Source organism: Ranitomeya variabilis, chromosome 2 (genome assembly GCF_051348905.1).
Source record: "Ranitomeya variabilis isolate aRanVar5 chromosome 2, aRanVar5.hap1, whole genome shotgun sequence".
NCBI lineage: Eukaryota > Metazoa > Chordata > Amphibia > Anura > Dendrobatidae > Ranitomeya > Ranitomeya variabilis.
The window spans coordinates 1,110,616,545-1,110,643,560 of NC_135233.1; the positions used below are offsets into that span (position 1 = coordinate 1,110,616,545).

At 48.3% G+C, this 27,016-nt stretch overlaps 1 protein-coding gene across 1 annotated transcript in view; it reads left to right on the plus strand.

Annotated features, from left to right (window-relative positions):
- Positions 1-27,016, plus strand: part of LOC143810255 (scavenger receptor cysteine-rich domain-containing group B protein-like) — a 108,813-nt gene that overhangs the window by 60,822 nt on the left and 20,975 nt on the right. Inside the window, exons 6-7 of the mRNA XM_077293124.1 lie at positions 14,451-14,777; positions 16,447-16,761. Coding sequence (XP_077149239.1) covers positions 14,451-14,777; positions 16,447-16,761 — 642 coding nt within the window. The remainder of the gene's footprint in view (positions 1-14,450; positions 14,778-16,446; positions 16,762-27,016) is intronic.

Sequence of the window (27,016 nt, forward strand, 5' to 3'; positions counted from 1 at the left end):
TAGTAAGCGGACCTCAAATTTGCTAAGACTATTTTCCTGCTGCGTTTGTTGTTTCATCTGAACTCACCGTCATTATATGTGGGGGGCTACTGTCTTCTTTGGAATATTTCTCTAGAGGTGAGCCAGGTCTTATATTTCCCTCTGCTAGCTATTTAGGTCTTAGGCCAGAGCTGGGCATCTAGCGATAAATAGGAAATGCTACCTGGCTATTTCTAGTTGCGCGGCAGGCTTAGTTCATGGTCAGTATAGTTCCATCTTCCGAGAGCTTGTCCCTCTATAGGCTTGCTATGATCTCTGCCTGCAGAGATCATGACAGTTTGACCGGCCCATAAAGTGTTAAAGACCCAGGTTGAGAAAGGAGAGTTATAAGAAGTCTGCTGAAATTTTTTTTTTTTTTTCTCCTCCAGTCTGCCTTGCTGCAGTCTTTTCTCTCTCTCTCCTCCTAATCTCTGTATGCTCTGTGTGCACCTGACAATAATGGATCTCCAGAGTGTAACTGCGGGTTTGAATAATCTCATCACGAAAGTACAAAATTTACAAGATTTTGTGGTACATGCTCCGGTATCTGAGCCGAGAATTCCTTTGCCGGAGTTCTTCACAGGGAATAGAGCTAGCTTCCAGAATTTCCGAAATAATTGTAAGCTTTATTTGTCCCTGAAGTCTCGTTCAGCTGGAGACCCTGCTCAGCAGGTTAGGATTGTGATTTCCTTGCTCAGGGGTGACCCTCAAGATTGGGCCTTCTCATTGCCAGCAGGGGATCCTGCGTTATGCGATGTGGATGCGTTTTTTCTGGCTTTGGGCTTGCTTTATGAGGAACCTCATTTGGAACTTCAGGCAGAAAAAACTTTGATGGCACTATCTCAGGGGCAAGACGAAGCTGAAGTTTTCTGCCAAAAATTCCGTAAATGGTCTGTGCTTACTCAGTGGAATGAGTGCGCCTTGGCGGCAACTTTCAGAGAAGGTCTCTCTGATGCCGTTAAGGATGTTATGGTGGGGTTCCCTTTGCCTGCAGGTCTGAATGAGTCCATGACAATGGCTATTCAGATTGATAGGCGTCTGCGGGAGCGCAAACCGGTGCACCATCTGGCGGTGTCTATGGAAAAGACGCCAGAAAGTATGCAGTGTGATAGAATTCTGTCCAGGAGCGAGCGACAGAATTTTAGACGGAAGAATGGATTGTGTTTCTATTGTGGGGATTCTACTCATGTTATATCAGCATGCTCTAGGCGTACAAAGAAGCTTGATAAGTCTGTTTCCATTAGCACCATTCAGTCTAAGTTTATTTTGTCTGTAACCCTGATTTGCTCTTTGTCATCCATTGCCACGGACGCCTATGTTGACTCTGGCGCCGCTCTGAGTCTTATGGATTGGTCCTTTGCCAATCGTTGTGGTTTTGATTTGGAGCCTTTGGAGACTCTTATTCCTCTGAAGGGGATTGACTCCACCCCATTGGCTAATAATAAACCACAATACTGGACACAAGTAACCATGCGTATCAATCCGGATCACCAGGAGATTATTCGTTTCCTGGTGCTGTATAATTTACATGACGATTTGGTACTGGGATTGCCATGGTTGCAGTCTCACAACCCAGTCTTGGACTGGAGAGCAATGTCTGTGTTGAGCTGGGGATGTAAGGGTATTCATGGGGACGTACCTTTGGTTTCTATTTCGTCGTCCATTCCCTCTGAAGTCCCTGAGTTCCTCTCTGATTATCAAGACGTCTTTGACGAACCCAAGCTTGGGTCGTTACCTCCGCACCGTGAGTGCGATTGTGCCATAGATTTGATACCGGGTTGTAAATATCCAAAGGGTCGTTTGTTTAATTTGTCTGTGCCGGAACATGCTGCTATGCGGGAATATATAAAGGAGTCTTTGGAAAAGGGACATATTCGTCCATCCTCTTCTCCCTTGGGAGCTGGGTTTTTCTTTGTCTCAAAAAAAGACGGCTCTTTGAGACCATGTATTGATTATCGGCTTCTGAATAAGATCACTGTTAAGTATCAATACCCATTGCCATTGCTTACTGATTTGTTTGCTCGTATAGAGGGTGCTAAGTGGTTCTCTAAAATTGATCTTCGTGGGGCGTATAATTTGGTGCGGATCAGGCAGGGGGATGAGTGGAAGACCGCATTTAATACGCCCGAGGGCCACTTTGAGTATTTGGTCATGCCTTTTGGTCTTTCTAATGCCCCTTCAGTTTTCCAGTCTTTTATGCATGATATTTTCCGCGATTTTCTGGATAAATTTATGATAATATATCTGGATGATATTCTGATTTTTTCTGATGACTGGGACTCTCATGTCCAGCAGGTCAGGAGAGTTTTTCAGGTTCTGCGGTCTAATTCTTTATGTGTGAAGGGGTCTAAGTGCGTTTTTGGGGTCCAGAAAATTTCCTTTTTGGGGTATATTTTTTCTCCCTCTTCCATTGAGATGGATCCCGTTAAGGTGCAAGCTATTTGTGACTGGACTCAGCCCTCCTCTCTTAAGGGTCTTCAGAGATTTTTGGGCTTTGCCAACTTTTACCGCCGATTTATTGCTGGTTTTTCGGATGTCGTTAAACCACTGACTGATTTGACCAGACAAGGCGCTGATGTTGCTAATTGGTCCCCTCATGCTGTAGAGGCCTTTCAGGAGCTTAAGCGCCGTTTTGCCTCTGCCCCTGTGTTGCGTCAGCCTGATGTGAATCTGCCTTTTCAGGTTGAGGTTGACGCTTCGGAGATCGGAGCTGGGGCAGTGTTGTCGCAGAAAGGTTCCGACTGCTCCGTCATTAGGCCTTGTGCCTTCTTTTCTCGCAAATTTTCGCCCGCAGAGCGGAATTATGATGTTGGGAATCGGGAGCTTTTGGCCATGAAGTGGGCGTTTGAGGAGTGGCGCCATTGGCTCGAGGGGGCTAGACATCAGGTGGTGGTATTGACTGACCACAAAAATTTGATTTATCTTGAGACTGCCAGACGCCTGAATCCTAGACAGGCGCGCTGGTCTTTATTTTTTTCTCGCTTTAATTTTGTGGTGTCATACCTACCGGGTTCTAAGAATGTTAAGGCAGATGCCCTTTCTAGGAGTTTTGACCCGGACTCTCCTGGTAATTCTGAACCCACAGGTATCCTTAGGGAGGGAGTAATTTTGTCGGCCGTTTCTCCTGATCTGCGGCGGTCCTTGCAAGAGTTTCAGGCGGATAGACCGGATCGTTGTCCGCCTGATAGACTGTTTGTTCCGGATGATTGGACCAGCAGAGTCATCTCTGAGGTACATTCTTCTGCATTGGCAGGTCATCCCGGAATTTTTGGTACCAGGGATTTGGTGGCAAGATCCTTCTGGTGGCCTTCTCTGTCACGAGATGTGCGAGTCTTTGTGCAGTCATGTGACGTTTGTGCTCGGGCCAAGTCTTGTAGTTCTCGGGCTAGCGGACTGCTGTTGCCCTTGCCTATTCCTAAGAGGCCTTGGACACACATCTCGATGGATTTTATTTCAGATCTGCCTGTTTCCCAGAAGATGTCTGTCATCTGGGTGGTCTGTGACCGTTTCTCTAAAATGGTCCATTTGGTTCCTCTGCCCAAGTTGCCTTCTTCTTCTGAGTTGGTTCCTCTGTTTTTTCAGAATGTTGTCCGATTGCACGGTATTCCTGAGAATATTGTTTCTGACAGAGGTACCCAATTTGTGTCTAGATTTTGGCGGGCATTCTGTGCTAGGATGGGCATAGATTTGTCTTTTTCGTCTGCTTTTCACCCTCAGACTAATGGCCAGACCGAGCGGACTAATCAGACCCTTGAGACATATCTGAGGTGTTTTGTCTCTGCTGACCAGGATGATTGGGTTGCTTTTTTGCCATTGGCAGAGTTCGCCCTCAATAATCGGGCCAGTTCTTCCACCTTGGTGTCCCCGTTTTTCTGTAATTCGGGGTTTCACCCTCGATTTTCCTCCGGTCAGGTGGAATCCTCGGATTGTCCTGGAGTGGATGCGGTGGTAGAGAGATTGCATCACATTTGGGGGCAGGTTATGGACAATTTGAAGTTGTCCCAGGAGAAGACTCAGCGTTTTGCCAACCGTCATCGTCGTGTTGGTTCTCGGCTTTGTGTTGGAGATTTAGTGTGGTTGTCTTCTCGTTTTGTCCCTATGAGGGTCTCTTCTCCTAAGTTTAAACCTCGGTTCATCGGCCCTTATAGAATATTGGAGATTCTTAATCCTGTTTCTTTCCGTTTGGACCTCCCTGCGTCCTTTTCCATTCATAACGTTTTTCATCGGTCGTTATTGCGCAGGTATGAGGTACCTGTTGTACCTTCAGTTGAGCCTCCTGCTCCGGTGTTGGTTGAGGGTGAGTTGGAGTACGTTGTGGAGAAAATTTTGGACTCTCGTGTTTCCAGACGGAAACTCCAGTATCTGGTCAACTGGAAGGGTTACGGCCAGGAGGATAATTCTTGGGTCAATGCATCTGATGTTCATGCTTCTGATCTTGTTCGTGCCTTCCATAGGGCTCATCCTGGTCGCCCTGGTGGATCTGGTGAGGGTTCGGTGCCCCCTCCTTGAGGGGGGGGTACTGTTGTGAATTTGGATTCTGGGCTCCCCCGGTGGCCGCTTGTGGAATTGGACCTGTCATCCTCTTTCCTGTTTCACCTGATTCCATCAGTAGTGGGTGTCGCTATTTAAGCTCATTTCTCTGGTGGTTTCTTGCCGGTCAACAATGTTATCTGATGCCTCTCAGTGCTTGTTCCTGCTTCTAGACTACTACTAGATAAGTTGGACTTTTGTCCATGTTTTGTTTTGCCTATTTGTTCCAGTTCACAGCTGAAGTTTTGTTACTGTGTCTGGAAAGCTCTCGTTGATCAGGGATTGCTACTCTGGCGTTATGAGTTAATGCCAGAGTTTAAGGTAATCTCTGGATGGTGTTTTGTTAGTGTTTTTCTGCTGACCATGAAAGTATACTATCTGTCTTCTGCTATCTAGTAAGCGGACCTCAAATTTGCTAAGACTATTTTCCTGCTGCGTTTGTTGTTTCATCTGAACTCACCGTCATTATATGTGGGGGGCTACTGTCTTCTTTGGAATATTTCTCTAGAGGTGAGCCAGGTCTTATATTTCCCTCTGCTAGCTATTTAGGTCTTAGGCCAGAGCTGGGCATCTAGCGATAAATAGGAAATGCTACCTGGCTATTTCTAGTTGCGCGGCAGGCTTAGTTCATGGTCAGTATAGTTCCATCTTCCGAGAGCTTGTCCCTCTATAGGCTTGCTATGATCTCTGCCTGCAGAGATCATGACAGATATGCCTTCATCATGTTCACGTGGAAAACCTTCCGCCTTCGTCGGGCATTGTCCAGGGTGACCAGATATGTGATGGCATTGATCTGCTGGTGCATGAGGTATGGGCCTTCCCAGCCCCCTGACCTTTGCCCTGGGGTACAGGGACCAGTATCCACACATTTTGACCCACGTGGTAGGTCCTCTTACAAGCAGTCTGGTCATACCATTGCTTCTCATTGGCCTGGGCTTATCTCATGTTATCGTGCACTAGCAGCGCCAAAGCCTGCATCTTGTCCTGGAAGCGCACAACATACTCGATGACCAACACTCCAGGGGTGGCCAAGTCTCCTTCTCATGCCTCTTTCATCAGAGCCAGGGGCCCTTACAGAAGCTCAAAGGGGGAGGACCCTGTTAAGGCCTTTGGAACCTACCAGTAGGCAAATAGCAGGTGTGGGAGGTAACACTCTCAGTCGCGCCTATGGGAGTTGACCAACATCATAAGCATCTGCTTCAGCATCTGCCGTTCGCACTGGCCATTAGTAAATGCGTGGTACAGATTGGTCACCAGATATTGCATCTGTATCTGCCTACAGAGGGACTCCATCAGTTGTGACATGAACTGGGTCCCCGGTCGGTGAGCATTTCCTGGGCAAAACCCACTAGGGACAAAATCTACAGTAAGGGTGTGGCCACCCTTCTTGGCCCAAATGGACGACAAGGCTACTGCTTCCGTGTACCAGGTGGCATAGTCTTCTACCGTCAGTATGATGCGTTTCCCAGAGCAACTGGCAGTGACCATCGGGTCAACCAAATCTACAGCCAGCCACCTGAAAGGCTCTTCAATAATGGGCAAATCTACGAGTCTGGCTCAGGGGCACCGCTCCGCCTTCACTACCCTCTAACAGGTGTTGCACAAACAGCAGTAGGCAGGCACATTGGCCCCATCCTTGGCTAGTAGAAATGCTGGGCTAGACTGGCCTTTGTTTTAGTGATCCCTAGATATCCAGCCATTGGAATCTCATGCACAATCCATAACAACTCTGACCTGAACAGATAGGGTACAGTTAACTGTTGGTCCCTAGGCCATGCCTTTTGGTGAAACCTGCTGGACCGTTACCCAGTTCAGCCGTCCTTGGTCTCAGATCACCCACTCGAGGTCTGAGTTTGAGAGTCGCTGAGACGCCTGCTCCTTGTGAGCTTTCCAGCTGTCGTCACTTTCCAGTGCCAGCTGAAACCCCAGACTGGACATGGCCAGAATAGACGAGACCCTCACATCTTCTTTCAGTTCTCGGGACGTGTCTCCTGGCCTCCATCTGACCAGGCAGCCACTTGGTTGGAAGGAGGGAAGCCAACAGGGCCCTGGACCTACCACTGTGTTTGACAGCAGCCATGCCCACTGCAACTGCGGGTAGTGACTGTTTCCCCTCTGCTTCCAACCAAATCTCCAGGCTAGACTGTCTAACCTGACATCCCAGTTGTGGAGGAACTCTGCAATGAGGCCTTACCTGGGAGTCATGATCCCCCATCAAAGCTCTCTGCCTCCTGTCTATCCCCTCTGTGACAATCTCACTGGACAACTGGTTCCAGCGTGCCAGCTGGCCACACTCTAAGACCGGGGTCACACTTGTGAGTGCAATGCGAGAAACTCGCTCGACTCTCTTGCCTCAATACCCAGCACTGCCTCCGGCACTTGGGACCGGAGTGTTCAGCTGCATAGAAATATATGCAGCCGCACGCTCCGGTCCCGAGTGCCGGCGGTACTGCTGGGTATTGAGGCGAGAGACTTGCGTGAGTTTCTCGCATTGCACTCGCAAGTCTGACCCCGGCCTAAGGCATTATTGCAGTTGCTTGATGGACCTCCTGCCCCCCGATGGGAGATGGACACAGTACATCACCCACCTCACATCCCCATCAGTAGCCATGTTAATCACATTGACATCAACAGGGGTGAACATTAAGTTGTTGTCTGGTGGATCAGGCGTTAGGGGTTCAGTAACCACATACTGGGACACTAGCCAACCCAAATCTGTCCCAAGCAAAACACTTGCGGGAATATTCCAGGATACCCCCTCCTCCAGCACTGCCATCCTGGTGTCCCATTCCAAATAAACCTTGGCGATGGGCAGCGCCGGTTTGACTCCTCCAATCCCAGAGACAGCGAGGGTTTTCCATGGAACCAAATCCTGTGGGGACACCAGCTCCCACCTATCTCAGAGCTATGTCAGTGCTGCTGTCCAGCAGTCCCATGGCCACGGCTTGGCCTATGGTGATTTGCTGAAATTTGTCAAGGGAGCTCCCACCACCCCCATCCACACATAAAACAGTGGACAGTTTCTGGGACAGAGACGGGCCCTTCTGGCGCTGGGTACACATGGCTTTGAAGTGTCCCGGCTGTTTTCAGAGATTACATATTAGGAGTCCCAAACAAATGTGGAGAGAGAAGCAAGGGCAGGTGCCCCGTTGGGCTTGGAGGCAGAGACAACAGGAACTGCGTTCATCTTACTCCCTCTTCAGTTGGCAGGTTTCTTGGCCTCCTGCAGCTTGCAGGAGGGCTGGACTCCCCCTCTGTTTGGGCAACATTATCTTCCATCTCCTCTCCACCATACATAGCATTGGCCATCTCCCTGGCTCTACCCCTGGTGCCACTGGCCATCCTTGCAATCTTTGGTCACTGACCCAGAGTTGCAACCTGATGCATCCACACACCTTACAGTATTTGCAGTCAGACTGTCTAGTGCTGAGCTGATCTTAAGATCACAGTGAAAACTACTGCCGGTAGTCATTAGTGTCTGGGAGTATGGGTCACACACGCACATACACTATCATCTCAATCCCACTGCTCTGCCACCACATGCAATGAACCCACACCTCACTTCCCTGGGCCCCCATTAGACTTGGAGACCAAACATGGCTTCACTACCGGGCTTCTACTAGCTGTTCTGCGTAACTGCCCACCCTAGAGTGCTAGAATGGATCGAGGCCCTAGAAGACGTTCGCCTCGTTTCAGAGATCTCGAAAATGTAACCATTGTGTGACTAGGATGTAGGATAACTCAATTTTCTCCTTAAATCTTCATATGAAATCCTACCTGACCAGAGGAAGTTTGAATAAAGCAGTCACACAGCGTGGGTTTCACAGCTGTTCATCGTGTATGAGCCTAGATACTTGCTTGTGGAGCTGGACCACCTGCTGAGCCAAGTGTCCTGTTACAGTAAGCTGAAGGAGGATTGTAAGCTTCCATTAAATCCCCCCATATTCTTCACAGTATGTCTCTAAGTACAAGTCCCAGGTCAGTGTTTTAGGGCAGTGCATTCTCCACTTTTTGCCCAGGTGACCTTAACTGTCATGTTCTCAATGGCAAGAGAACATAGCATCAGCATATATAGGAACTAGCTCTTGGAAGATGGGAACTGAGCTAACCATGAACTAAACCTAACGCACAACTAGCAGTGGCCGGGTAGCATGCCTACGTTGATTCTAGATGCCCAGCACCAGCCGGAGGACTAAATAATGCTAGCAGAGGAAAATATTAGTCCTAGCTCACCTCTAGAGAAATACCCCGAAAGGAGACAGAGGCCCCCCACATGTATTGGCGGTGAATTAAGATGAAATAACAAACGTAGTATGAAAATAGGTTTAGCAAATTTGAGGTCCACTTACTACATAGCAGAAGACAGAAAGGACACTTTCATGGTCAGCTGAAAACCCTATCAAAACACCATCCAGAAATTACTTTAAAACTCTGGCATTAACTCATAACACCAGAGTGGCAATTCCTGTTCACAAGAGCTTTCCAGACACAGTAACGAAACTACAGCTGTGAACTGGAACAAAAATGCAAAAACAAACATGGACAAGAGTCCAACTTATCTAGTAGTTGTCTAGGAGCAGGAACAAGCACAGAGAGGCTTCTGATAACATTGTTGACCGGCAAGCAACTAACAGAGCAGCAAGGTTATATAGCGACTCCCACATCTTGATGGGAACAGGTGAACAGAGAAGATGAAAACACCAGTTCAATTCCACCAGTAGCCACCGGGGGAGCCCAGAATCCAAATTCACAACAGTACCCCCCCCTCAAGGAGGGGGCACCGAACCCTCACCAGAACCACCAGGGCGATCAGGATGGGCCCTATGAAAGGCACGAACCAGATCAGAGGCATGAACATCAGATGCATTCACCCAAGAATTATCCTCCTGGCCGTATCCCTTCCACTTGACCAGATACTGGAGTCTCCGTCTGGAAACACGAGAGTCTAAGATTTTCTCCACAACGTACTCCAACTCACCCTCAACCAACACCGGAGCAGGAGGCTCAACGGAAGGCACAACCGGTACCTCATACCTGCGCAATAATGACCGATGAAAAACGTTATGAATAGAAAAGGATGCAGGGAGGTCCAAACGGAAGGAAACAGGGTTAAGAATCTCCAATATCTTATACGGGCCGATGAACCGAGGCTTAAACTTCGGAGAAGAGACCCTCATAGGGACAAAACGAGAAGACAACCACACCAAATCCCCAACACAAAGCCGAGGACCAACACGACGGTGGCGGTTGGCAAAAAGCTGAGTCTTCTCCTGGGACAACCTCAAATTGTCCACCACCTGCCCCCAGATCTGATGCAATCTCTCCACCACAGCATCCACTCCAGGACAATCCGAAGATTCCACCTGACCAGAGGAAAATCGAGGATGAAACCCCGAATTACAGAAAAACGGGGACACCAAAGTGGCAGAGCTGGCCCGATTATTGAGAGCGAACTCTGCCAATGGCAAAAAAGCAACCCAATCATCCTGGTCAGCAGACACAAAACACCTCAGATATGTCTCCAGGGTCTGATTAGTCCGCTCGGTCTGGCCATTCGTCTGAGGATGGAAAGCGGACGAAAAAGATAAATCTATGCCCATCCTAGCACAGAATGCCCGCCAAAATCTAGACACGAATTGGGTCCCTCTGTCAGAAATGATATTCTCAGGAATACCATGCAAACGAACAACATTTTGAAAAAACAGAGGAACCAACTCGGAAGAAGAAGGCAACTTGGGCAGAGGAACCAAATGGACCATCTTAGAGAAACGGTCACACACCACCCAGATGACAGACATCTTCTGAGAAACAGGCAGATCTGAAATAAAATCCATCGAGATGTGCGTCCAAGGCCTCTTAGGAATAGGCAAGGGCAACAATAATCCACTAGCCCGAGAGCAACAAGGCTTGGCCCGAGCACAAACGTCACAAGACTGCACAAAGCCTCGCACATCTCGTGACAGGGAAGGCCACCAGAAGGACCTTGCCACCAAATCCCTGGTACCAAAAATGCCAGGATGACCTGCCAACGCAGAAGAATGAACCTCAGAGATGACTCTACTGGTCCAATCATCAGGAACAAACAGTTTATCAGGTGGGCAACGATCCGGTCTATCCGCCTGAAACTCCTGCAAGGCACGCCGCAGGTCTGGAGAAACGGCTGACAATACCACTCCATCCTTAAGGATACCTGTGGGCTCAGAGTTACCAGGCGAGTCAGGCTCAAAACTCCTAGAAAGGGCATCCGCCATAACATTCTTAGAACCCGGTAGGTATGACACCACAAAATTAAACCGAGAGAAAAATAATGACCAGCGCGCCTGTCTAGGATTCAGGCGCCTGGCGGTCTCAAGATAAATCAAGTTTTTGTGGTCAGTCAATACCACCACCTGATGTCTGGCCCCCTCAAGCCAATGGCGCCACTCCTCAAAAGCCCACTTCATGGCCAAAAGCTCCCGATTCCCAACATCATAATTCCGCTCAGCGGGCGAAAATTTACGGGAAAAGAAGGCACAAGGCCTCATCACGGAGCAGTCAGAACTTTTCTGCGACAACACTGCCCCAGCTCCGATCTCAGAAGCGTCGACCTCAACCTGAAAAGGTAGAGCAACATCAGGCTGACGCAACACAGGGGCAGAGGAAAAACGGCGCTTAAGCTCCCGAAAGGCCTCCACAGCGTCAGGGGACCAATCAGCAACATCAGCACCCTTCTTAGTCAAATCGGTCAATGGCTTAGCAATATCCGAAAAACCAGCAATAAATCGACGATAAAAGTTAGCAAAGCCCAAAAATTTCTGAAGACTCTTAAGAGAAGAGGGCTGCGTCCAATCACAAATAGCTTGAACCTTGACAGGATCCATTTCAATGGAAGAGGGAGAAAAAATATATCCCAAAAAGGAAATCCTCTGTACCCCAAAAACACACTTAGAACCCTTCACACACAAAGAATTAGACCGCAAAACCTGGAAAACCCTCCTGACTTGCTGGACATGAGAGTCCCAGTCATCCGAAAAAATCAGAATATCATCCAGATACACAATCATAAATTTATCCAAATAATCGCGAAAAATATCATGCATAAAGGACTGGAAAACTGACGGAGCATTAGAAAGACCAAAAGGCATCACTAAATACTCAAAGTGGCCCTCGGGCGTATTAAATGCGGTTTTCCACTCATCCCCCTGCCTGATTCGCACCAAATTATACGCCCCACGAAGGTCAATCTTAGAGAACCACTTGGCCCCCTTTATGCGAGCAAACAAATCAGTCAGCAACGGCAATGGGTATTGATATTTAACCGTGATTTTATTCAAAAGCCGATAATCAATACATGGTCTCAAAGAGCCGTCTTTTTTTGACACAAAGAAAAAACCGGCTCCTAAGGGAGATGACGATGGACGAATATGTCCCTTTTCCAAGGACTCCTTTATATATTCTCGCATAGCAGCATGTTCAGGCACAGACAGATTAAATAAACGACCCTTTGGGTATTTACTACCCGGGATTAAATCTATGGCACAATCGCACTCTCGGTGCGGAGGTAATGAACCAAGCTTGGATTCTTCAAAGACGTCACGATAGTCAGACAGGAACTCAGGAATTTCAGAGGGAATAGATGATGAAATGGAAACCACAGGTACATCCCCATGAGCCCCCTTACATCCCCAGCCCAACACAGACATAGCTCTCCAGTCGAGGACTGGGTTGTGAGATTGCAGCCAAGGCAATCCTAGCACCAAATCATCATGTAGATTATACAGCACCAGAAAGCGAATAATCTCCTGGTGATCCGGATTAATACGCATAGTTACTTGTGTCCAGTATTGTGGTTTATTATTAGCCAATGGGGTGGAGTCAATCCCCTTCAGAGGAATAAGAGTCTCCAAAGGCTCTAAATCATACCCACAGCGTTTGGCAAAGGACCAATCCATAAGACTCAAAGCGGCGCCAGAGTCGACATAGGCGTCCGTGGTAATAGATGACAAAGAGCAAATCAGGGTCACAGATAGAATAAACTTAGACGGTAAGGTGCAAATGGAAACAGATTTATCAAGCTTTTTAGTGCGCTTAGAGCATGCTGATATAACATGAGTAGAATCACCACAATAGAAACACAACCCATTTTTCCGTCTAAAATTCTGCCGCTCGCTTCGGGACAGAATTCTATCACACTGCATACTCTCTGGCGACTTCTCAGTGGACACCGCCAGATGGTGCACTGGTTTGCGCTCCCGCAAACGCCTATCGATCTGAATAGCCATTGTCATGGACTCATTCAGACCCGCAGGCACAGGGAACCCCACCATAACATCCTTAATGGCATCAGAGAGACCCTCTCTGAAAGTCGCCGCCAGGGCGCACTCATTCCACTGAGTAAGCACAGACCATTTACGGAATCTTTGACAGTAAATTTCCGCTTCATCTTGCCCCTGAGATAGGGACATCAAAGTTTTTTCTGCCTGAAGCTCCAAATGAGGTTCGTCATAAAGCAACCCCAAGGCCAGAAAAAACGCATCCACATTGAGCAACGCAGGATCCCCTGGTGTCAATGAAAAAGCCCAGTCTTGAGGGTCGCCCCGGAGCAAGGAAATCACAATCCTGACCTGCTGTGCAGGGTCTCCGGCAGAGCGAAATTTCAGGGACAAAAATAATTTGCAATTATTTCGAAAATTCTGAAACCCAGATCTATTCCCCGAGAAAAATTCCGGCAAAGGAATTCTCGGCTCAGATACAGGTGCATGACAAACAAAGTCTTGCAAATTTTGTACCTTCGTGGCGAGATTATTCAAACCTGCAGTTACACTCTGAAGATCCATTACAAACAGGTGGACACAGAGCCATTCAAAGATTAGAAGGAGAAAAAAAAAAAAAAATTCTCAGCAGACTTCTTATTTCTCTCCTTTCTCAGCCAAGGATTTTAACCCTTTAGTGGGCCGGTCAAACTGTCATGTTCTCAATGGCAAGAGAACATAGCATCAGCATATATAGGAACTAGCTCTTGGAAGATGGGAACTGAGCTGACCATGAACTAAACCTAACGCACAACTAGCAGTGGCCGGGTAGCATGCCTACGTTGATTCTAGATGCCCAGCACCAGCCGGAGGACTAAATAATGCTAGCAGAGGAAAATATTAGTCCTAGCTCACCTCTAGAGAAATACCCCGAAAGGAGACAGAGGCCCCCCACATGTATTGGCGGTGAATTAAGATGAAATAACAAACGTAGTATGAAAATAGGTTTAGCAAATTTGAGGTCCACTTACTACATAGCAGAAGACAGAAAGGACACTTTCATGGTCAGCTGAAAACCCTATCAAAACACCATCCAGAAATTACTTTAAAACTCTGGCATTAACTCATAACACCAGAGTGGCAATTCCTGTTCACAAGAGCTTTCCAGACACAGTAACGAAACTACAGCTGTGAACTGGAACAAAAATGCAAAAACAAACATGGACAAGAGTCCAACTTATCTAGTAGTTGTCTAGGAGCAGGAACAAGCACAGAGAGGCTTCTGATAACATTGTTGACCGGCAAGCAACTAACAGAGCAGCAAGGTTATATAGCGACTCCCACATCTTGATGGGAACAGGTGAACAGAGAAGATGAAAACACCAGTTCAATTCCACCAGTAGCCACCGGGGGAGCCCAGAATCCAAATTCACAACACTTAACCATTTTTTATTAATTTCCTGTAATAAAAGTGCTTGCACACCAGGGTAGATTGCTATACGGACAGCTCATACAAGGTGCCTGGTGAATTTAAGGGCCAGGGCTCACCTTACTCCAATTAAAGGGCTAGCTACTTTACTGTCTTCAGGGCTGCTCCCCCTACAAGTTGGTTCTTCATGGCTACATGTCTCCTCTATTCTCATTATCTTGCGTCGTCTTTGTGTTTTGCAGCCATTTCCAAGGTGTCGTTGAAGGGAGGAAACAGCGCCTGTTCTGGCAAAGTTAAGGTCTTCCACGGTACCTCATGGAACGTGGTGCCGGCCTTTGAATGGGATGTGGAGGAGGACGCCGTGCTGTGTAGGCAGCTTGGCTGCGGGCCTGCTATTGAACGTGCTCATGTCAAGGCGGTGTCAATACAGAGGGGAGAGGTTGCTGAGACAGATCTGCGCAGTGTGTACTGTGCCGGTCAGGAAAAAAGTCTGTCGGAATGTAGCTCTGTCATGTCCAAAGGACACAAGAGTTATTCTGGGGAGGCTGAGGTGCTGTGCTCACAACCAGGTAAGAAGATCCAGGACCGACAGGGCCATGTAAGGGCGGTGGACAATGGCTATCCCATTCCTACCCCTGAGTACACCAGTCACGTTGTATTGTAGTGTAAACTATGTCCTGCGTGTTTTATGTATTGTGTATGGTGACATGGCAGTGTATAAGTAACGTAAAGGTAATGTCCAGTGGTTGTAGTGCACAGTATAGGATAAGAACGTAGGTTGGGGCTCATGAGATAAGATAGGTAGGACAAGTTAGTGACTGTAGTTAGGTAGGGACATTAGGGTAAGGTAAGATTTAATGTTTGGGACTAGCCCAAAATGGAAGGGGCTTAGTGTTAGGAGACCGCAGGAGCGAGACAGATAGGAGACCGCAGGAGGGAGACAGAGAGGAGACCGCAGGAGGGAGACAGAGAGGAGACCGCAGGAGGGAGACAGAGAGGAGACCGCAGGAGGGAGACAGAGAGGAGACTGCAGGAGGGAGACAGAGAGGAGACCGCAGGAGGGGGACAGAGAGGAGACCACGGGAGGGAGACAGAGAGGAGACCGCAGGAGGGAGACAGAGAGGAGACCGCGGGAGGGGGACAGAGAGGAGACCACGGGAGGGAGACAGAGAGGAGACCACGGGAGGGAGACAGAGAGGAGACCGCGGGAGGGGGACAGAGAGGAGACCACGGGAGGGAGACAGAGAGGAGACCGCAGGAGGGAGACAGAGAGGAGACCGCAGCAGGGAGACAGAGAGGAGACCGCAGGAGGGAGACAGAGAGGAGACCGCAGGAGGGAGACAGAGAGGAGACCACAGGAGGGAGACAGAGAGGAGATCACAGGAGGGAGACAGAGAGGAGACCGCAGGAGGGAGACAGAGAGGAGACCGCAGGAGGGAGACAGAGAGGAGACCGCAGGAGGGAGACAGAGAGGAGATCACAGGAGGGAGACAGAGAGGAGACCGCAGGAGGGAGACAGAGAGGAGACCGCAGGAGGGAGACAGAGAGGAGACCGCAGGAGGGAGACAGAGAGGAGACCGCAGGAGGGAGACAGAGAGGAGACCGCAGGAGGGAGACAGAGAGGAGACCGCAGGAGGGAGACAGAGAGGAGACCGCAGGAGGGGGACAGAGAGGAGACCGCGGGAGGGAGACAGAGAGGAGACCGCAGGAGGGAGACAGAGAGGAGACCGCAGCAGGGAGACAGAGAGGAGACCGCAGGAGGGAGACAGAGAGGAGACCACAGGAGGGAGACAGAGAGGAGACCGCGGGAGGGGGACAGAGAGGAGACTGCAGGAGGGAGACAGAGAGGAGACCGCAGGAGGGAGACAGAGAGGAGACCGCAGGAGATGCAGGGGAGTCTGCAGAAGGGAGTGACGGAGAGACGCCCACACGAGACAGAAATAGAGAAGAGTCTGCAGAATACATAGAGGAGTCCATCGGAGAGCTACAAAGATGTCCAGTGGTGGTGACAGAGGAGACAGAATTACAAAGCAGTATGGATGAGGAAAATGTAAAGTCTGGAGGAGGAAGACAGAGAGCTCCGCAGGGACACAGATGTGTGGCAGACGCTTACTTTTGGACCACTGAAGATACAAGGATGGAGGGACAGGGGGAGACCTAACATTTGCCAGGTTTGTGTTTGTAAAACCTGTCATCTGCTGCCATCTTACCCCGCCATACTTGCCTCTTCTCCTGCAGTGATATCTAAGGTGAGACTGGCCGGTGGAGACTCCCGCTGCTCTGGACGGGTGGAGGTATTCTATAACCAGGCTTGGGGCACCGTGTGTGATGACACTTGGGATATTTCGGACGCCCATGTGGTGTGCAGACAGCTGGGATGTGGACCCGCAGAACGAGTCCCTGGAGGAGCGTATTTTAGCCCTGGATCAGGACCAATATGGCTGGAAAAACTGTTTTGTAATGGCACAGAGAACCTGATATCCCAGTGCGGAGGAGTCGTGTCCAAAAACAGTTTGTGTCTCCACTCACAGGATGCGGGTGTGATCTGTACAAGTAAGCATCCATCATACAGCCCCCAGAAGTGTGATAGAGACCCTCGTATCAAGCATAGGAGCACGGCTTCACTATGAATTGTTATCAGGGCCATGAACCGAAGAGCTGACACTCTCTTCCTCACTAGTGCTCAATGACCCTCCGCTCAGCCATGGTACAGATATGAATATTGGGATTTTAGTGACGGGTGCAGGCTCTAGAGTTATGGTGGGAGACATATTTTGGCATCCTGACACAGTTCTGAACACAACGCATTCACTTTCATTGCTGCAGGGTCTGCGAATCAGCCCACAATTAATATTGGCAGATGGATAAAGTTGTGTATGCCATGTCTCATATCTATAGAAAGCTAGAATCATGATAGGAAGTAAGGCATGAATATCTTCCACCTGGGACCTTCAGGAGGGCAGATATCCATAAGATCGGATATATCATAATTTTTGGTACCTGAACCCTCATCTCATTTTCGGCTTCTATCTGAGGTCTCCGGTGGGAGGTAGGTGTGAGTGTCTGGCACCTGGTCAAAGCAAGTTCTGGCCTAGACCCCATGTATGGTTCTGGAAGATACACCATGCTCCAAGGACTGTGCTATTTTCTAAACAAAGCGCTGCCCTTGGCAAGATCTGTGCCATTCCGATGGCAACAGGTCTGGTAACTTTCTATTGTTCCTTTTATTTTTATGTTACTAAAAAGACTGTATTATCTTGTAACCTTCGTAACATCGCATGTATATTCTTTTAAGTACTCTCTAATTGTTGGATTAATCATATAAAATGTAACGTTCGCGCCCTGACTGGTTGGCATGGGCGTGCGGGGGAGTGGCCCAACTGTGCCACAAACCAGACTACCCTGGAAGGGGCTGGACTAAGCAGCTACCTTGGTGTTCACTGGAGCCTCTAGTGGTGAGGTCAGGCTTGTGCAGCAGGTAGCTGCCATGTACCATTCCAGGGTGGTGTCTGCTGATCCCACTGGGCGACGAAACACTGGCAGGCAGGCGGGCACAGCTGAGACACTGGCAGGCAGGCGGGCACAGCTGAGACACTGGCAGGCAGGCGGGCACAGCAGAGACACTGGCATGTAGACATGCATGGCTGAGACACAGGCAGGCGAGCACAACAGAGACAATGGCATGTAGGCAGGCACGGCTGAGACGCAGGCAGGCGGGCACGGCTGAAACACTGGCAGGCAGGCGGGCACAGCTGAGACACTGGCAGGCAGGCGGGCACAGCTGAGACACTGGCAGGCAGGCGGGCACAGCAGAGACACTGGCATGTAGGCTGTTGTGAATTTGGATTCTGGGCTCCCCCGGTGGCTACTGGTGGAATTGAACTGGTGTTTTCATCTTCTCTGTTCACCTGTTCCCATCAAGATGTGGGAGTCGCTATATAACCTTGCTGCTCTGTTAGTTGCTTGCCGGTCAACAATGTTATCAGAAGCCTCTCTGTGCTTGTTCCTGCTCCTAGACAACTACTAGATAAGTTGGACTCTTGTCCATGTTTGTTTTTGCATTTTTGTTCCAGTTCACAGCTGTAGTTTCGTTACTGTGTCTGGAAAGCTCTTGTGAACAGGAATTGCCACTCTGGTGTTATGAGTTAATGCCAGAGTTTTAAAGTAATTTCTGGATGGTGTTTTGATAGGGTTTTCAGCTGACCATGAAAGTGTCCTTTCTGTCTTCTGCTATGTAGTAAGTGGACCTCAAATTTGCTAAACCTATTTTCATACTACGTTTGTTATTTCATCTTAATTCACCGCCAATACATGTGGGGGGCCTCTGTCTCCTTTCGGGGTATTTCTCTAGAGGTGAGCTAGGACTAATATTTTCCTCTGCTAGCATTATTTAGTCCTCCGGCTGGTGCTGGGCATCTAGAATCAACGTAGGCATGCTACCCGGCCACTGCTAGTTGTGCGTTAGGTTTAGTTCATGGTCAGCTCAGTTCCCATCTTCCAAGAGCTAGTTCCTATATATGCTGATGCTATGTTCTCTTGCCATTGAGAACATGACAGTTTGACCGGCCTGCAAAAGGGTTAAAATCCTTGGCTGAGAAAGGAGAGAAATAAGAAGTCTGCTGAGAATTTTTTTTTTTTTTTTTTCTCCTAATCTTTGAATGGCTCTGTGTCCACCTGTTTGTAATGGATCTTCAGAGTGTAACTGCAGGTTTGAATAATCTCGCCACGAAGGTACAAAATTTGCAAGACTTTGTTTGTCATGCACCTGTATCTGAGCCGAGAATTCCTTTGCCGGAATTTTTCTCGGGGAATAGATCTGGGTTTCAGAATTTTCGAAATAATTGCAAATTATTTTTGTCCCTGAAATTTCGCTCTGCCGGAGACCCTGCACAGCAGGTCAGGATTGTGATTTCCTTGCTCCGGGGCGACCCTCAAGACTGGGCTTTTTCATTGACACCAGGGGATCCTGCGTTGCTCAATGTGGATGCGTTTTTTCTGGCCTTGGGGTTGCTTTATGACGAACCTCATTTGGAGCTTCAGGCAGAAAAAACTTTGATGTCCCTATCTCAGGGGCAAGATGAAGCGGAAATTTACTGTCAAAGATTCCGTAAATGGTCTGTGCTTACTCAGTGGAATGAGTGCGCCCTGGCGGCGACTTTCAGAGAGGGTCTCTCTGATGCCATTAAGGATGTTATGGTGGGGTTCCCTGTGCCTGCGGGTCTGAATGAGTCCATGACAATGGCTATTCAGATCGATAGGCGTTTGCGGGAGCGCAAACCAGTGCACCATCTGGCGGTGTCCACTGAGAAGTCGCCAGAGAGTATGCAGTGTGATAGAATTCTGTCCCGAAGCGAGCGGCAGAATTTTAGACGGAAAAATGGGTTGTGTTTCTATTGTGGTGATTCTACTCATGTTATATCAGCATGCTCGAAGCGCACTAAAAAGCTTGATAAATCTGTTTCCATTTGCACCTTACCGTCTAAGTTTATTCTATCTGTGACCCTGATTTGCTCTTTGTCATCTATTACCACGGACGCCTATGTCGACTCTGGCGCCGCTTTGAGTCTTATGGATTGGTCCTTTGCCAAACGCTGTGGGTATGATTTAGAGCCTTTGGAGACTCTTATTCCTCTGAAGGGGATTGACTCCACCCCATTGGCTAATAATAAACCACAATACTGGACACAAGTAACTATGCGTATTAATCCGGATCACCAGGAGATTATTCGCTTTCTGGTGCTGTATAATCTACATGATGATTTGGTGCTAGGATTGCCTTGGCTGCAATCTCACAACCCAGTCCTCGACTGGAGAGCTATGTCTGTGTTGAGCTGGGGATGTAAGGGGGCTCATGGGGATGTACCTGTGGTTTCCATTTCATCATCTATTCCCTCTGAAATTCCTGAGTTCCTGTCTGACTATCGTGACGTCTTTGAAGAATCCAAGCTTGGTTCATTACCTCCGCACCGAGAGTGCGATTGTGCCATAGATTTAATCCCGGGTAGTAAATACCCAAAGGGTCGTTTATTTAATCTGTCTGTGCCTGAACATGCTGCTATGCGAGAATATATAAAGGAGTCCTTGGAAAAGGGACATATTCGTCCATCGTCATCTCCCTTAGGAGCCGGTTTTTTCTTTGTGTCAAAAAAAGACGGCTCTTTGAGACCATGTATCGATTATCGGCTTTTGAATAAAATCACTGTAAAATATCAATACCCATTGCCGTTGCTGACTGATTTGTTTGCTCGCATAAAGGGGGCCAAGTGGTTCTCTAAGATTGACCTTCGTGGGGCGTATAATTTGGTGCGAATCAGGCAGGGGGATGAGTGGAAAACCGCATTTAATACGCCCGAGGGCCACTTTGAGTATTTAGTGATGCCTTTTGGTCTTTCAAATGCTCCGTCAGTTTTCCAGTCCTTTATGCATGATATTTTTCGCGATTATTTGGATAAATTTATGATTGTGTATCTGGATGATATTCTGATTTTTTCGGATGACTGGGACTCTCATGTCCAGCAAGTCAGGAGGGTTTTCCAGGTTTTGCGGTCTAATTCTTTGTGTGTGAAGGGTTCTAAGTGTGTTTTTGGGGTACAGAGGATTTCCTTTTTGGGATATATTTTTTCTCCCTCTTCCATTGAAATGGATCCTGTCAAGGTTCAAGCTATTTGTGATTGGACGCAGCCCTCTTCTCTTAAGAGTCTTCAGAAATTTTTGGGCTTTGCTAACTTTTATCGTCGATTTATTGCTGGTTTTTCGGATATTGCTAAGCCATTGACCGATTTGACTAAGAAGGGTGCTGATGTTGCTGATTGGTCCCCTGACGCTGTGGAGGCCTTTCGGGAGCTTAAGCGCCGTTTTTCCTCTGCCCCTGTGTTGCGTCAGCCTGATGTTACTCTACCTTTTCAGGTTGAGGTCGACGCTTCTGAGATCGGAGCTGGGGCAGTGTTGTCGCAGAAAAGTTCTGACTGCTCCGTGATGAGGCCTTGTGCCTTCTTTTCCCGTAAATTTTCGCCCGCTGAGCGGAATTATGATGTTGGGAATCGGGAGCTTTTGGCCATGAAGTGGGCTTTTGAGGAGTGGCGCCATTGGCTTGAGGGGGCCAGACATCAGGTGGTGGTATTGACTGACCACAAAAACTTGATTTATCTTGAGACCGCCAGGCGCCTGAATCCTAGACAGGCGCGCTGGTCATTATTTTTCTCTCGGTTTAATTTTGTGGTGTCATACCTACCGGGTTCTAAGAATGTTAAGGCGGATGCCCTTTCTAGGAGTTTTGAGCCTGACTCGCCTGGTAACTCTGAGCCCACAGGTATCCTTAAGGATGGAGTGGTATTGTCAGCCGTTTCTCCAGACCTGCGGCGGGCCTTGCAGGAGTTTCAGGCGGATAGACCGGATCGTTGCCCACCTGATAAACTGTTTGTTCCTGATGATTGGACCAGTAGAGTCATCTCTGAGGTTCATTCTTCTGCATTGGCAGGTCATCCTGGCATTTTTGGTACCAGGGATTTGGTGGCAAGGTCCTTCTGGTGGCCTTCCCTATCACGAGATGTGCGAGGCTTTGTGCAGTCTTGTGACGTTTGTGCTCGGGCCAAGCCTTGTTGCTCTCGGGCTAGTGGATTATTGTTGCCCTTGCCTATTCCTAAGAGGCCTTGGACGCACATCTCGATGGATTTTATTTCAGATCTGCCTGTTTCTCAGAAGATGTCTGTCATCTGGGTGGTGTGTGACCGTTTCTCTAAGATGGTCCATTTGGTTCCTCTGCCCAAGTTGCCTTCTTCTTCCGAGTTGGTTCCTCTGTTTTTTCAAAATGTTGTTTGTTTGCATGGTATTCCTGAGAATATCATTTCTGACAGAGGGACCCAATTCGTGTCTAGATTTTGGCGGGCATTCTGTGCTAGGATGGGCATAGATTTATCTTTTTCGTCCGCTTTCCATCCTCAGACGAATGGCCAGACCGAGCGGACTAATCAGACCCTGGAGACATATCTGAGGTGTTTTGTGTCTGCTGACCAGGATGATTGGGTTGCTTTTTTGCCATTGGCAGAGTTCGCTCTCAATAATCGGGCCAGCTCTGCCACTTTGGTGTCCCCGTTTTTCTGTAATTCGGGGTTTCATCCTCGATTTTCCTCTGGTCAGGTGGAATCTTCGGATTGTCCTGGAGTGGATGCTGTGGTGGAGAGATTGCATCGGATCTGGGGGCAGGTGGTGGACAATTTGAGGTTGTCCCAGGAGAAGACTCAACTTTTTGCCAACCGCCACCGTCGTGTTGGTCCTCGGCTTTGTGTTGGGGATTTGGTGTGGTTGTCTTCTCGTTTTGTCCCTATGAGGGTCTCTTCTCCTAAGTTTAAGCCTCGGTTCATCGGCCCGTATAAGATATTGGAGATTCTTAACCCTGTTTCCTTCCGTTTGGACCTCCCTGCATCCTTTTCTATTCATAATGTTTTTCATCGGTCATTATTGCGCAGGTATGAGGTACCGGTTGTGCCTTCCGTTGAGCCTCCTGCTCCGGTGTTGGTTGAGGGTGAGTTGGAGTACGTTGTGGAGAAAATCTTAGACTCTCGTGTTTCCAGACGGAGACTCCAGTATCTGGTCAAGTGGAAGGGATACGGCCAGGAGGATAATTCTTGGGTGAATGCATCTGATGTTCATGCCTCTGATCTGGTTCGTGCCTTTCATAGGGCCCATCCTGATCGCCCTGGTGGTTCTGGTGAGGGTTCGGTGCCCCCTCCTTGAGGGGGGGTACTGTTGTGAATTTGGATTCTGGGCTCCCCCGGTGGCTACTGGTGGAATTGAACTGGTGTTTTCATCTTCTCTGTTCACCTGTTCCCATCAAGATGTGGGAGTCGCTATATAACCTTGCTGCTCTGTTAGTTGCTTGCCGGTCAACAATGTTATCAGAAGCCTCTCTGTGCTTGTTCCTGCTCCTAGACAACTACTAGATAAGTTGGACTCTTGTCCATGTTTGTTTTTGCATTTTTGTTCCAGTTCACAGCTGTAGTTTCGTTACTGTGTCTGGAAAGCTCTTGTGAACAGGAATTGCCACTCTGGTGTTATGAGTTAATGCCAGAGTTTTAAAGTAATTTCTGGATGGTGTTTTGATAGGGTTTTCAGCTGACCATGAAAGTGTCCTTTCTGTCTTCTGCTATGTAGTAAGTGGACCTCAAATTTGCTAAACCTATTTTCATACTACGTTTGTTATTTCATCTTAATTCACCGCCAATACATGTGGGGGGCCTCTGTCTCCTTTCGGGGTATTTCTCTAGAGGTGAGCTAGGACTAATATTTTCCTCTGCTAGCATTATTTAGTCCTCCGGCTGGTGCTGGGCATCTAGAATCAACGTAGGCATGCTACCCGGCCACTGCTAGTTGTGCGTTAGGTTTAGTTCATGGTCAGCTCAGTTCCCATCTTCCAAGAGCTAGTTCCTATATATGCTGATGCTATGTTCTCTTGCCATTGAGAACATGACAGTAGGCATGCATGGCTGAGACACTGGCAGGCAGGCGGGCACAGCTGAGACACTGGCAGGCAGGCGGGCACGGCTGAGACACTGGCAGGCAGGCGGGCACGGCTGAGACACTGGCAGGCAGGCGGGCACGGCTGAAATACTGGCAGGCAGGCGGGCACGGCTGAGACACCAGCAGGACAGGTAGAGACTAGGTAGGGACCCTAAAACAGGCAGGTATATGGAAACAGGTAGGGTACTGTTCAGACAGGAGGGTATATTGGAACAGGTAGGAACCTGACCCATAGGTTGCAGAACGGAAGTAGAGCAGAACCACAAGGAGTGGATGCAAAGCAGAACCACAGGAAGCGGAGCTAAGAACAGAAACTTAGGAGGCGGAGCTAAGAGCAGAACTGCAGGAGGCAGAGCTAAGCAGAACCGCTGGAAGCGGAGCAAAGAGCAGAACAGAAGGAGGCGGAGCCAAGAGCAGAACCGCTGGGGGTGGAACCAAGAGCAGAACCACTGGAGGCGGAGCCAAGAGCAGAACCGCTGGAGGAGAAGCCAAGAGCAGAACCGCTGGAGGCAGAGATAAGAGCAGAAAGGTGCAGAGCCACAGGTTGCAGCAAGCAGTGCGAGGCAGAGCCACAGGTTGTGGTGGGAAGAGCAGAACCACAAAGTGCGCAGCAGAGCTGCAGGTTTGTGGCGAGCAGAGCAGAGCTGCAAAGTGCACAGCAGAGCAGAAAGACGCAGAGCCATAGGTTGCGACGGGCAGAGCAGAGCCGCAAAGTGAGAAGTAGAACAGAGCAGAGCCGCAGGTTTGTGGTGAGCAGGGCAGAGAGGTGAGGAGCCACAGGTTGCGGCGAGCGGAGCAGGAAGCAATGGACACAAAGGTGCGCACAGCTGGGTGGGAAAGGCTAACAGACAAGGAAACAACAGGAACAGATGTAGAGCAGAGTACAGACCAGATAAGGAACAGGACAAGGCACAGAGACAAGGATTCAGACCAAGGTACAAAGCCCCACTGGGTGGCTGAGACAGGACAGGACCTGGCAGCTCAGTAGCAAGACACTAACTGAGGGAGAAAGTTGCTCAGGCATCCTCCAATGGGTGGAGATGCCTTAAGTATCAGAGGCTTCTTGGCAATTGGCCAGGGACACCTTAGGACTATGCACACAGCCAGGAAGTGTGCACAGAGCAGGCAGGAGACCTGAGGCACACAGCATGGAACCGGCAGAAGGCAGAACTCACAGCAAGGCCCGGAGTAGAGAGTAAGTTGGTGTGTAAGGCAGGTGGGGGATGGTAGGCCATGCAGTGATGCCGGCAGGGTTGTTACATAAGATGTAATGATCTATAAACCGCACCCCTGAAGCCCCCTCGTGAGACCTCAACGGGTAACTAATCAGCCGGTAATAAATAATTGGTGGTGGCAGGTACCTTTTTTTCGGTAATTTCGGAGCTTAACCGTGACCTTACCAAAGTGTGTATATTATTATTATTTATTATTATAGCGCCATTTATTCCATGGCGCTTTACAAGTGAGGAGGGGTATACATAATATAAACAAGTACAATAATCTTGAACAATACAAGTCACAACTGGTCCAGGAGGAGAGAGGACCCAGCCCGCGAGGGCTCACAATCTATATATACGGAATATATAAAAAAGTGCTACTGGGTATACCCTGTCAGGGGACGTGCCATAAAAAATGTAGTACTTATACAAGATTTTATTGCAGACGCTGGCAGTGGTCCAGTGTCCTATCACTCAATCCAAGGTACCTGATGAAATGGTGATAATGCCTGTAGAAGAAGCATTTATCAAGTGCCAATACAAATAAACAGATAGCCTTGGTTGCATTAATATTAGCAGTTATCACAAAGCAAAGGGAGGGGTAAGATCAATTGGAAAAGACATGTACACAAAAGTAATATTGGAACAATCTCCCCAATTGCTGAGGATAGGTAAGGTGGAGCCCCAATTCACTTAGGTGGAGAAATCCTTCAAGCCACAGCAGCAGGAGACAATTCCCTGTCAGTCCCTGGGGGGCTATCAATAAATCTCAATCCCCGAGCTCCTGCCCTTACAAGGACAGTCCACATCTACCCCTAAGGTATAACATGCCCTGCACTCTCCCTATTTCCAGGTCCCAACGCGTTTCTTTGCCAGCAGGATCATCAGGGGACTCGCTTGCATGGGAGATAAGGTGCTTCAGTGCTACAGATAGAGTAACCACCCTCTATACTGATCTGCAGAGGGAGAGTGCAGGGCATGTTGTACCTTAGGGGTAGATGTGGACTGTCCTTGTAAGGGCAGGAGCTCGGGGATTGAGATTTATTGATAGCCCCCCAGGGACTGACAGGGAATTGTCTCCAGCTACTGTGGCTTGAAGGATTTCTCCACCTAAGTGAATTGGGGCTCCACCTTACCTATCCTCAGCAATTGGGGAGATTGTTCCAATATTACTTTTGTGTACATGTCTTTTCCAATTGATCTTACCCCTCCCTTTGCTTTGTGATAACTGCTAATATTAATGCAACCAAGGCGATCTGTTTATCTGTATTGGCATTTGATAAATGCTTCTTCTACAGGCATTATCACCATTTCATCAGGTACCTTGGATTGAGTGATAGGACACTGGACCACTGCCAGCGTCTGCAATAAAATCTTGTATAAGTACTACATTGTTTACGGCACGTCCCCTGACAGGGTATACCCAGTAGTACTTTTTTATCGATACACTTTTTGGGTGACAGTTTATTTAATATATTCCTTTATTTGGTTATACATTAAAAGTTATGTTTTAATTTTAATTCCTGCTTATGCTATGTTTTCAAGATTTTGGTAGGATCATGTGATACATTCAAACTATTATATATTGCTGTTTTTGCATATACGGAATATACCTGTGTGTTGCATTGTCCCTGGACAGTTACTAGTCAAGGGTGGAATTGGATGTGAATATACTATATGTTCACTGTGAAAAAGCTAAATACCCTCCTTAACCCTAATGCACACACTCCCCCGTGTAATATCACACGTATAATACAGACACTCCCCCGTGTAATATCACACGTATAATACAGACACTCCCCCGTGTAATATAGCATGTATAATACAGACACTCCCCCGTGTAATACCACACATATAATACAGACACTCCCCCATGTAATATAGCATGTATAATGCAGACACTCCCCCGTGTAATATAGCATGTATAATACAGACACTCCCTGTGTAATATAGCATGTATAATACAGACACTCCCCCGTGTAATATCACACGTATAATACAGACACTCCCCCGTTTAATATAGCATGTATAATACAGACACTCCCCCGTGTAATATCACGTATAATACAGACACT